The sequence below is a fragment of the Miniopterus schreibersii genome (genome assembly GCF_964146895.1).
Source record: "Miniopterus schreibersii genome assembly, chromosome: 6".
Classification (NCBI taxonomy): Eukaryota; Metazoa; Chordata; class Mammalia; order Chiroptera; family Miniopteridae; genus Miniopterus; species Miniopterus schreibersii.
Window position 1 is genome coordinate 4,694,705 of NC_138107.1, and position 13,384 is coordinate 4,708,088.

The 13,384-nt window shown below is 37.6% G+C and overlaps 1 protein-coding gene across 1 annotated transcript in view; it reads right to left on the reverse strand.

Moving 5' to 3' along the window:
- The window catches only part of LOC308558388 (uncharacterized protein), a 140,525-nt gene that overhangs the window by 25,806 nt on the left and 101,335 nt on the right, over positions 1-13,384 (reverse strand). Inside the window, exons 17-21 of the mRNA XM_081140052.1 lie at positions 11,525-11,545; positions 9,733-9,753; positions 7,064-7,084; positions 3,374-3,394; positions 1,581-1,601 (exon numbers count right to left, since the gene is read on the reverse strand). Of these exons, the coding sequence (XP_080996178.1) occupies positions 1,581-1,601; positions 3,374-3,394; positions 7,064-7,084; positions 9,733-9,753; positions 11,525-11,545 (105 nt within the window). The remainder of the gene's footprint in view (positions 1-1,580; positions 1,602-3,373; positions 3,395-7,063; positions 7,085-9,732; positions 9,754-11,524; positions 11,546-13,384) is intronic.

Below are 13,384 nucleotides of genomic sequence, written 5' to 3' on the forward strand. Positions count from 1 at the left end.
GAGAATATCAGGAGGCACAATCCTGAAAAAATATTTATATACTTTGGATCACTTGAGAATATGGTCAAGGGAAGTAGAACAGCATTACTCAGGATTATATAATCTAAAGAACTTCATAAACTAATGAACACAATAAATTCAATGACAGGGAAGCATGTAACATTCTGACGAATCTGGGAGGGATGGAAGAGGGTGGGTGGGTGGAGGGGGAGAGAGTAACCAGAGAACTTATAGGCATATATTCACAACCCAAGGACACAGAGATGGTGTGGAGAGGGACTGGGGAGGGGTGTGGGATGGGGTGGAATGAATCATTGTGGAGAAAAAGGGACATCTGCAATATTTTAAACGAACAAACAAACAAAAGATTATACATGACTACAGTATGTTCAGAGTGTTTAAAATTCCAATTAGAGAAGAAACATAAATCTGAATCTTTTAGGTCTGATCCCTTCTCTTCAAAATTAGGACATTTTCCTGGGCCTGTTCTTGGGCACCGCAATCCAGAGAACCTGCTGGAGAGCCCAAGGGAAAGGAAGTGTCCTACAAGATATCTTAAAAGGAAACCAGCACATTCACTTAACCCGATCCTCCTCATCTCAGCAGCTTTGAAATGGAATTAAAGTGAGCATCCGGGGGTAGGAGAAGCCTGAGGATATATTGCAACTGAAGGAAAGAAGGAAAAAAAGAAATGAATGGGGTACTTTAAAATTCAAGATGAAAAAGAGAAAAAGAAGAGCAAAGGAAGACGTTGGGTAACCATTTAGAGAATGAAATAACAAGAAAGAGATATTTTCTATGAAATCCATCACTAAAGGAGCGCCAGTCTGAGAAAAGTTACCAAAAGCTCGCTGAAATTCTTCTGAAAAGGAAAATGGAAAACTTTTCTAAATATAAGGGAAATAAACATAGACAATTCAGGTCAGTTGAAAAGTGCCACTGAAAGTAAATTGGTACAATGAATATAATGAGAAAAAGAGGAAGCACGGAACACACCCACACTGAAAAGATGGGTAGAGAGCACCTTTTTTCCTGGGAAAGGGAGAAAAAGAACTGAATTGTCTCCAATGACTAAATAAACGGAAAATGTTGGTGGAGTGTCAGGGAGACCACCTAGAATTCTGCCCCATACACATTTCTCTATGGATGGCTGGAGGGCCTTGGGAAATTGAAGGGTTGGACCACAACACCTATATAATGAAGTAGAATGATTTTGTGACAAATATTTTCTTAGCAGTAGTATATTTAAATTGATATTTTAAGTTTGCAAACTTCTTACATGTATATTAAATTAAGCAAGGTGACTTTAGGTGTAGTATATTTTGTACCAATAAAGGTCAATCTATGAATCCTGAGAGTCCTTTTAGTAGCTGTGATGATCCTTGAGAAAGTGAATGACTATGATGTGTGGGCACAAATCTTTTTGCAGGTCTAATGGTTTTAAATCTTTGAGTTTAATGAAATTGCAATAGACCTTAACTGTCAATTGGTAGGACTTTTAAAATTAGCTTTTGTAAACACTTTGTCGATTTCAGCATTTAACTCAGGAGTTCACAGAATTGAGTGAAACTGGTACTTGCCTCTGTCCTGTTCACTCTGCCCTGAAAAGTAAAGGAAGAAATAAACAAGTCATGCCAAATGAAACCACAATATGGGGGAGAGAGGGGAACAAACATTGGTACCCTTTTCATGGTTCCCTCTGCAGTGGAAATTTACCCAGCTTTGGCACAATTTCAAACAAAAGGTGCCAAAGGACTTCTCAGACACCAGAGGTAGTGGCACTTGACCTCCCTCATGCCTTGTGCAAAAGGAACTAAATTAGGAAATAAAACCAAGAGGGAGGTAGAACGGCAATTCTGGGATGTGCATTATCAATCTTTCCTCTGTCATTGGACTATCACCGTTTTCAAATTGGAAAGCAAACTTGTATTTCTCCATGACAATGGTGCTTAAACAATGAGGCGGAAGCACACAGTACAGGCACCCATCTGACCGAAATTGTACATTCCCTTGACCAGAAATGGAACCTGTGACCTCTCGGTGCAGTTGCCAAGGCTCTAACCACTGACTGATATTGGCCAGGGCAAGAAATATATATTCTGAAAGACCTTTCCCAAGGAAAAAAATACAATTGAACTTGTCATTATAAAAGGGGGATATTAAGGTTTGAATGATTAAGGGTTTGGGTATTTTTCCAGTAACGCTGTGGTCAATTTTTCCTTGAGTTCTTCACATAAAACATCCAGATGAGAGATATATTAGTTTTCAGCTTTCCTTAAGATATTTACTCCATCTGCAAATTGTATTTTTAATTTTTGTTTATTGATTTTTACACTGCTAAAGGAGCTGGGGTTAGAGAGAAATATTTGTTGTCCACTTATTGGTGCATTCATTGCCTGATTTTTAAAATATGTTAATTGATTTTAAAGAAAAAGAAAGGCAAAGAGAGAGAGAGAGGAACACACACACACAGAACCATGGAACACTGCTTTCTTGCTTCCTGTAGTTGCCCCGACTGTGGATTGAACTTGAAATCTAGGTTTGTGCCCTGACCAGAAATTGAACACACAACCTTGTCTCCTTAGGACCACATTCTGACCATTCGAGCACCTCAGCCAGTCCTGCATTGTTTTTGTAGAGTACTGTTTGTCATTTGATAACTGTGCCAACACAACTGCAAAAGAATAAAAAATTGATTTGGTCAAATATTATTAAAATCCCCCCCTAAATTCATTCAGATACCTGGGAATACCTGGTTTATAGTCGAGGGCACTGGAAGAGTCATGCCCCAGGTCACCCTTGGCCAATGAATGATATGACATATTAATTATAACTCAGGCTTTAGACAGACAATGGTCACAGAAACTTAACTCTGCAAGTTTGGAGACTTCTGTTGTCTCTTAAGGATTTGGAAAAGTATCAACTGCACAGTAATGAGCCCCTAGACACTGGACATCTGACAGATGTCCTCTGCTTCGATATGTTTGAGGAATACATATATAATATTTATGTAAATATATTTATATATATATAATATATATGTTATTGAAACCATATGTCTCACAGCTTAACACTCTTCATCAAACCAACTTTCTAAACAGGAAATTCTCTGCAAAATAGAAGTATCGAATGTTTTCAGGGCATAATTGCATAACCTGAAAGACAAGGAATGGAAAGGGAGGGGAGGTAGAAAAGAGAAATGTGAGAACTCCAAATAGGAGAAGTCCAGTCCCAAAATCAGGGTGGGAAGGACAGAGATCAGGAGGATAGGCCAATGGAAAGCATAGAGGTAAAAAGTCAGGAAAGAGCAAAGAGGGAAATTAGTCAGATGTTTTACAGGAGATCAAGAGTAAGGGGATATCATAAATATTACCTAATCTTCTCTGAAGTTCCACTGGAAGAAAAAAAAAAGACCGGTCAGTTTCATGGGAAAGAAACACAGAGAGATTTCAAATGTACTAATGAATTCATATTTCATTTTGAATTTACCAAGATCCAGATGAACACACACAAATTCACAAGCATACATACACATCAATACAACCTTCACCCTGCCACCCCCCGCCCATAGTTCATTATGTGCTGACATTTTCTACAAAAAATAACATGCACGAATATGGAGCTAATTTTGTGAAATACAAAATTTTAGGAATGTTAGTTTGTTGCTTAATTTGGAAAATCCATTTGAAACTATTAGTGTTCCCATTATTCAGTTGGTCAGCTTTAGTGCATGCTTATAGGCTTCATTTATTTATATATTTATTAAATTAAAATATTCCATATTAAAATATTCCAATTTAATATTCCAATATTAAAATATTGTATAGTTGACATACAATATTCTGTTAGTTTCCAGTGCATAGCACAGTGACATGACTGCTGTGTAACTTACTTGGTGATCTCCCTGTTCAGTCTAGCATCCACTTAACCCAATACATGATTATCATAATATTATTGACTATATACTCCGTGCTGGACTTTGGAAGCCATGACTATCTTGTAACTCCCAAATTATGCTTCCTAATCCCTTCACATTTTCACCCAGCCACAAACCCCCCTCCTATTTCGCAATCATCAGTTTGTTCTCTACATGAGTTTGTTTCTGGTTTGGTTGTTTGCCTATTTTGTTTTTAGATTCCACATAGAATTGAAATCATATGCTATTTATTTTTCTCTGTCTGCCTTGTTTTACTCAGCATAGTACACTCTACGTCCATCTGTGGTGTAGCAAATGGAAAGATTTCATTTCTTTTTATTGCTGGGTAATACTTCCTTGTACAGATGTAACATATATTCTTTATCCAATTCTCTACTGAAGCACACTTAGGTTGCTTCCATATGTTGGCTACTTTTATAAATGGTGCTGCAATGAATATAGTGTTTTTCTTTTCTGGATAAATACCCAGACATGGGATTGCTGGGTCATGAGCCAACATAAGAAATAATACACAAATGGAACTACATCAAAATATGAAGGTTTTGCACAGCATCAGAAACCATCAACAAAATGAAAAGGTAACTTACTAAAAGGCAGATACTATTACATGCATAAGGGGTTAATATCCAAAATTTATAAAGAACTCATGTAACTCAACACCAAAAAACCCAAAAGGCCCAATTTAAAATTGGGTAGAGGGTCTGAATTGACATTTCTCCAAAGATGACATACACATGGCCAATACACACATGAAAAGATGCTCGATGTCACTAATCATCAGAGAAATGCAAATCAAAATCATAATGAGGTATCATTCACAACTGTGAGAATGGCTACCATCAATAAATCAGCAAACAACAAGTATTGGCCAGGATGTGGAATAAAGAGAACCTCTGTGAATTGTTCCTGGTATGCAGAATGGTGCAGGAGCTATGGAAAACAGAATGGAGAGTCCTCAAAAATCAAAAAGGGACTACCTTAAAATCCAGAGACTACACTGCAGGGTATATATCTGAGGAAACCCAACACAATCATTTGAAAGAATGCGTGCTCCCCTATGTTCATTGCAGCACTGTTTACAACAGCCAAGATTTGGACAAAGCCTAAGTGCCCCTCAAAAGATGAGTGTATCTACAACGGTGGTACATATATACAATGGAATATTACTCAGCCATAAAAAGAATAAAATCTTACCATTTGCAACAGCATGGATGGATTTAGAGGGTGTTATGCTAAGTGAAAAAAGTCACTCAGAAAAAGACAAATAGCCTATGATTTCACTCAGATGTGGAATCTAAAGAACAATATGAACAAACAAAACACAAAAAGACTTAGCGATGCAGAGGACAGTGAGATGTATGTCAGAGGGGAGGGGCTTGGGGGTTAGGTGACAAAGGTGATGGAATTCACATGTACAGACTGGTAGTTCCAAAATAGTCCCTGGGATGCAAAGCATAAGGAACATGGTTAAGAATATTGGAATAACTTTGTGTGGTGCCAGGTGGGTACTTGAAATATAGTGGGGAACACTTTGGAAGGTATACGACTTTCTAACCATTAAACAAAATAATGTTAGAGGCACAAGCCAATTAAAAAATAAAATTAAGGAAATAAATAAGTTATCTATTTAATTTATTGGAGAATGAGTAATAGCCATTATTTTGAGAATCAACTGCAAATTTTCAAAAACTGATCAGGACCAATAAAAATATATTTAAAACGAGTAGGTAATTATACAAGGTATCCACTTCACAAACAAATATTTTCATTTTATAAAAATCACCTCCTTCACTGTATATGAATTTTAATTAGGAAGATTTGTGTCTCATTTTGCTGTAGCTATTCCAACGTTATTCCTATTTTCCAAGGATAATTATTAATAAATTTGTATTAGTTATATTTCTAAATAACAAATGACCACAAACTTTGTGCCTTAAAAGGACACACATTTACTATCTAATGGTTTCTGTGGATCAGGAACACGGTATAGCTTTATTGGATGCTGTACCTCAAGGATTTTCAAGAGGCTGCACTCAAGGAGTGCACCACTAGGACCTGGTTAGGGAAGGACCTGTTTCCAAGCCCATGTGTATGGCTATGGGCAGAATTCCAACAGAATGGCTATTTGGTTGAGGGCCTCAATTCTCAACTGGCTGTTGGCCTGAGGCTGCCATGGGATCCTTCCCATGGGGTTTTCCTCAACATGGCAACTTGCTTTGTCAAGGGTGGTAAGGGAAAGATTCTGCTAGCAAGAGAGACATCAAAATATTTTCTAATTTAAGTGACATCCAATCAAACTTGAGATCAGAGGACAGTTATTCAATGGGAGAGGATTACAGAGACCATGAAGAGGCTGAAACCACTGGGGACCAGGTGAAAATTTCAGTTTAAGGTAAAATTTGCATCAAATTCTCACATCTCCTGGTTGCTGCGATTTTTTGGTACTATTAATTTAACAACAAAAATATTATTTCAACTTGAAAATATGGTCATGAATAGATGGATTATACATTCAAGGTCAGTGAATGAGTGATGACCCTGTTCAGAATTGACAAATGCCATGACATGAGAAATTAATTATACCACAGGCTTAGAAGAGACAATGCACAGAGAAACGTCACTGCAACTTTGGAGTCTTCTCTTGTCTCCTCAGGATTTGGAGAAGCACCAACTGTGTAGTAATGGAGCCCAAAACCTGGAATACTGGGGAGAGGTCCTAAGTTTGGATATTTTCCAGAAATATATAATACACAGACATACACACACACACACACACACACACACACACATGTTACATAGATGTATGATAGAAACCATGTGTCTAACAGCTTAACACCATTCATCTCACTAACTTCTTAATGAAACAGGCTCTTTTCTGCAAGATGGATGGAGCCAAAGTTTACAGGGAAATAACTATATAAAATGAAAGAAACAGGAATGGGAAGGGAAACAGAAATGGCAAGAATCCAAAGAGGAGAAGACCAGTTCCCAAAATGAGGCGTGGAAGAGCAGACAGCAGAATAGGCCAATGGAAGTCATCGAGGTAAAACGCCCGGAAATAGTAAAGAGGGAGAGAAGCCAGAGGTTTCACAGGAGATCGAGAGTAAAGGGAATCATAAATTTTACCTAATCTTGTCTGAAGTTCCTCTGAAAAAGAAAGGAAAGATCAATGTCAATTTCATGGGAAACGACCACAAGAATTTAAACTTACTACTGAATTCATATTTGAGCTGACCAGGTTTCAGATGGAAGCACAACACACTTGCACACACACCTGTGCACTGACCGTCACACCCCTGGGCCCCAAGACACTGGCTCAGAGCTCACTATTGTCCAGAGATTATGTTCAATACACAAGAAGGAGGAAAATGGGGTAAATTTAGTGAAATAATGTAAAATTCAAAAAATATTCGTGTCAGCGGTTAATTGTTAAGGTATTCTTTAACTATTTGAAAATTTGTGTTCCTATTATTCAGTCTCTTAACTTTAGTGTCATCATGGGCTGCTTCTAAAATATTGGTCCGTCTCATCCCTGAGGCAGCTGCACTGTATGAAGCCAGCACAAACGCTGTGGGAGGGAGCAGTGACACAGAGCGCCCGCAGGCACACAGGCCAGGCTTCCGGGTGCCTGTGTTCACAATGTTCTTGTCCAAAGAATAATTTCCAAGCAAACTCCACTTGAACTTCTGTGTTAACTCATTCCTGAAGGAAGCTTCCCGTAATCAATTCACATGGGTGCTGAATGCAGGAGAGAGAAAGCCCTGTGATTCTCTGACAGAGATTCTGTTTCTCACTGGATCTTTATTGTGCATGTCTCTTAACTGAGAAAACAATATCTAAACACACAAATACCAGAAAGGTTATCTAAATATTGTAAAGGAGATGCAACTAAATATGCACATATGCCAATGACTATTTCTCCAATGTGGCCAGTCAGGTGCCCTCCATAAATAAAGAATAAATCTCGAAAATCCATTCCACTGAAATCATCACGACAACTATAGAAAATACCATGTGATAAGTGGGGACAGAAAGGTTTCAATAACTCCTGAGTAGGGTACTAAAGAGTGGTGTAGAAATATCTTAGAACATAAACTTAGATATTAGAGTTTTACTTGAGTGAAAAACATATGTATAAGATCCCAAAGGAAGAGCAATTTGGTGACTTAATAATCACATGATTAAAAATGAAAGAAGGGTAATAACTATTGTCGAAAAGAGAATATCAGGAGGCACAATCCTGAAAAAATATTTATATACTTTGGATCACTTGAGAATATGGTCAAGGGAAGTAGAACAGCATTTCTCAGGATTATACAATCTAAAGAACTTCATAAACTGATGAACACAATAAATTCAATGACAGGGAAGCATGTAACATACTGACGAATCTGAGAGGGATGGAAGAGGGTGGGTGGGTGGAGGGGGAGAGAGTAACCAAAGAACTTATAGGCATATATTCACAACCCAAGGACACAGACATGGTGTGGAGAGGGACTGGGGAGGGGTGTGGGATGGGGTGGAATGGATCATTGTGGAGAAAAAGGGACATCTGCAATATTTTAAACAAACAAACAAACAAAAGATTATACATGACTACAGTATGTTCAGAGTGTTTAAAATTCCAATTAGAGAAAAAACATAAATCTGAATCTTTGAGGTCTGATCCCTTCTCTTCAAGATTAGGACATTTTCCTGGGCCCGTCCATGCGCCCGGCAATCCAGAGAAACTGCAGGAGAGCCCAAGGGAAAGAAGTGTCCTACAAGATACCTTAAGAGGAAGCGAGCACATTCTCTTAACCCCATCCTCCTCATCTCAGCAGCTTTGAAATGGAATTAAAGTGAGCATCCGGGGGTAGGAGAAGCCTGAGAATATATTGCAACTGAAGGAAAGAAGGAGAAAAATAAATGGATGAGATACTTTAAAATTCAAGTTGAAAGAGAGAAAAAGAACAGTAAAGGAACGGGTGGGTAACGATTTAGAGAATGAAATAACAAGAAAAAGATATTTTCTCTGAAATGCATCACTAAAGGAGCGCCAGTCTGAGAAAAGTTACCAAAAGCTTGCTGAAATTCTTCTGAAAAGGAAAATGGAAAACGTTTCTAAATATAAGGGAAATAAACATAGACAATTCAGATAAGTTGAAAATTGCCACTGAAAGTAAATTGGGACAATGAATATAATGAGAAAAAGAGGAAGCACGGAACACACCCACACTGAAAAGATGGGGAGAGCCCCTTTTTTCCTGGGAAAGGGAGAAAAAGAACTGAATTCTCTCCAATGACTAAATAAACAGAAAATGTTGGTGGAGTGTCAGGGAGACCACCTACAATTCTGCCCCATACACATTTCTCTATGGATGGCTGGAGGTCCTTGGGAAATTGAAGGATTGGACCACACCACCTATATAATGAAGTAGAATGATTTTGTGACAAATATTTTCTTAGCAGTAGTATATTTAAATTGATATTTTAAGTTTGCAAACTTCTTACATGTATATTAAATTAAGCAAGGTGACTTTAGGTGTAGTATATTTTGTACCAATAAAGGTCAATCTATGAATCCTGAAGGAATCTCTTTAGTAGGTGTGATGATCCTTGAGAAAGTGAATGACTATCATGTGTGGGCACAAATCTTTTTGCAGGTCTAATGGTTTTAAATCTTTGAGTTTAATGAAATTGCAATAGACCTTAATTGTCAATAGGTAGAACTTTTAAAATTAGTTTTGTAGACACTTTGTCGATTTCAGCATTTAACTCAGGAGTTCACAGAATTGAGTGAAACTGCTACTTGCCTCTGTCCTGTTCACTCTGCCCTGAAAAGTAAAGGAAGAAATAAACAAGTCATGCCAAATGAAACCACAGTATGGGGGAGAGTAGAACAAACATTGGTACCCTTTTCATGGTTCCCTCTGCAGTGGAAATTTACCCAACTTTGGCACAATTTCAAACAAAAGGTGCCAAAGGACGTCTCAGACACCAGAGGTAGTGGCACTTGAACTCCCTCATGCCTTGTGCAAAAGGAACTAAATTAGGAAATAAAACCAGGAGGGAGGTAGAACGGCAATTCTGGGATGTGCATTGTCAATCTTTCCTCTGTCACTGGACTATCACCTTTTTCAAATTGGAAAGCAAACTTGTATTTCTCCATGACAATGGTGCTTAAACAATGAGGCGGAAGCACACAGTACAGGCATCCATCTGACCGAAACTGTACATTCCCTTGACCAGGAATGGAACCTGTGACCTCTCGGTGCAGTTGCCAAGGCTCTAACCATTGAGTGATACTGGCCAGGGCAAGAAATATATTCTGAAAGACCTTCCCAAGGAAAAAAATACAATTGAACTTGTCATTATAAAAGGGGGATATTAAGGTTTGAATGATTAAGGGTTTTGGTATTTTTCCAGTAACGCTGTGGTAAACTTTTTCTTGTGTTCTTCACATAAAACATCCAGATGAGAGATATATTACTTTTCAGCGTTCCTTAAGATATTTACTCCATCTGCAAATTGTATTTTTAATTCTTGTTTATTTATTTTTACAGTGCTAAAGGGGGTGGGGTTGGAGGGAAATATTTGTTGTCCACTTATTGGTGCATTAATTGCCTGATTTTTAAAATGTGTTGATTGATTTTAAAGAAAAAAAAGGCAATGAGAGAGAGGAACACAAACACAGAGAACCATGGAACATTGTTTTCTTGCTTCCTGTAGTTGCCCCGACTGTGGATTGAACTTGAAATCTAGGTTTGTGCCCTGACCAGAAATTGAACCCACAACCTTGTCTCCTTGGGACCACAGTCTGACCATTCGAGCACCTCAGCCAGTCCTGCATTGCTTTTGTAGAGTACTGTTTGTCATTTGATAACTGTGTCATCACAAATGCAAAACAATAAAAAATTGATTTGGTCAAATATTATTAAAATTCCCCTCAAAATAGGTAAATTTATTTATACCTGGGAATACCTGGTTTATAGTCAAGGGCACTGGAAGAGTGATGCCCCAGGTCACCCATAGCCAATGAATGATATGACATATTAATTATAACTCAGGCTTTAGACAGACAATGGTCAGAGAAACTTAACTCTGCAAGTTTGGAGACTTCTGTTGTCTCTTAAGGATGTGGAAACTTTCAGCTGCAGAGTAAGGAGCCCCCAGATGCTGGACATCTGACAGACGTCCTCAGCTTTGATATGTTTGAGGAATACATATATAATATTTATGTAAATATATTTATATATATATATATAATTTATATGTTATGAAAACCATATGTCTCACAGCTTAACACTCTTCATCAAACCAACTTTTTAAACAGGTAATTCTCTGCAAGACAGAAATATCGAGTGTTTTCAGGCCATAATTGCATAAACTGAAACACAAGGAATGGAAAGGGAGGGGAGGTAGAAAAGAGAAATGCGAGAACTCCGAATAGGAGAAGACCAGTCCCAAAATCAGGGTGGGAAGAACAGAGATCAGGAGGATAGGCCAATGGAAAGCATAGAGGTAAAAAGTCAGGAAAGAGCAAAGAGGGAAATTAGTCAGATGTTTTACAGGAGGTCAACAGTACGGGGATATCATAAATTTTACCTAATCTTGTCTGAAGTTTCACTGGAAAAAAACAAAAAAACAAAAAAACCAGACAGGTGAATTTCATGGGAAAGAAACACAGAGATACCAAATGTACTAATGAATTCATACGTCATTTTGACTTTACCACAATCCAGATGAAAACACACAAATTCACAAACATACATACACATCAATACAACCTTCACCCTGCCACCCCCCGCCCATAGTTCATTATGTGCTGACATTTTCTACAAAAAATAACATGCACGAATATGGAGCTAATTTTGTGAAATACAAAATTTTAGGAATGTTAGTTTGTTGCTTAATTTGGAAAATCCATTTGAAACTATTAGTGTTCCCATTATTCAGTTGGTCAGCTTTAGTGCATGCTTATAGGCTTCATTTATTTATATATTTATTAAATTAAAATATTCCAACTATAGTTGACATACAATATTCTGTTAGTTTCCAGTGCATAGCACAGTGACATGACTGCTGTGTAACTTACTTGGTGATCTCCCTGTTCAGTCTAGCATCCACTTAACCCAATACATGATTATCATAATATTATTGACTATATACTCCGTGCTGGACTTTGGAAGCCATGACTATCTTGTAACTCCCAAATTATGCTTCCTAATCCCTTCACATTTTCACCCAGCCACAAACCCCCCTCCTATTTCGCAATCATCAGTTTGTTCTCTACATGAGTTTGTTTCTCGTTTGGTTCTTTGCATATTTTGTTTTTAGATTCCTCATAGAATTGAAATCATATGCTATTTATTTTTCTCTGTCTGCCTTGTTTTACTCAGCATAGTACACTCTACGTCCATCTGTGGTGTAGCAAATGGAAAGATTTCATTTCTTTTTATTGCTGGGTAATAATTCCTTGTACATATGTAACATATATTCTTTATCCAATTCTCTATTGAAGCACACTTAGGTTGCTTCCATATGTTGGCTACTTTTATAAATGGTGCTGCAATGAATATAGTATTTTTCTTTATTGGATAAATACCCAGACATGGGTTTGCTGGGTCATGAGCCAACATAAGAAATAATACACAAATGGAACTACATCAAAATATGAAGGTTTTGCACAGCATCAGAAACCATCAACAAAATGAAAAGGCAACTTAGTCAAAGGCAGATATTATTACATGCATAAGGGGTTAATACCCCAAATTAATAAAGAACTCATGTAACTCAACACCAAAAAACCCAAAAGGCCCAATTTAAACTTGGGTAGAGGCTTTGAATTGACATTTCTCCAAAGATGACATAAACATGGCCAATACACATATGAAAAGATGCTCAATGTCACTAATCATCAGAGAAATGCAAATTAAAATCATAATGAGGTATCATTCACAACTGTGAGAATGGCTACCATCAATAAATCAATGAACAAGAAGTATTGGGCAGGATGTGGAAAAAGAGAACCTATGTGAATTGTTCCTGGTGTGCAAAATGGTGCAGGAGCTACGGAAAACAGAATGGAGAGTCCTCAAAAGTCAAAAAGGGACTACCTTAAAATCCAGAGACTACACTGCAGGGTATATATCTGAGGAAACCCAACACAATCATTTGAAAGAATGCGTGCTCCCCTATGTTCATTGCAGCATTGTTTACAACAGCCAAGATTTGGACAAAGCCTAAGTGCCCCTCAAAAGATGAGTGTATCTACAACGGTGGTACATATATACAATGGAATATTACTCAGCCATGAAAAGAATAAAATCTTACCATTTGCAACAGCATGGATGGATTTAGAGGGTGTTATGCTAAGTGAAAAAAGTCAGTCAGAAAAAGACAAATAGCCTATGATTTTACTCAGATGTGGAATCTAAAAAACAATATGAACAAACAAAACACAAA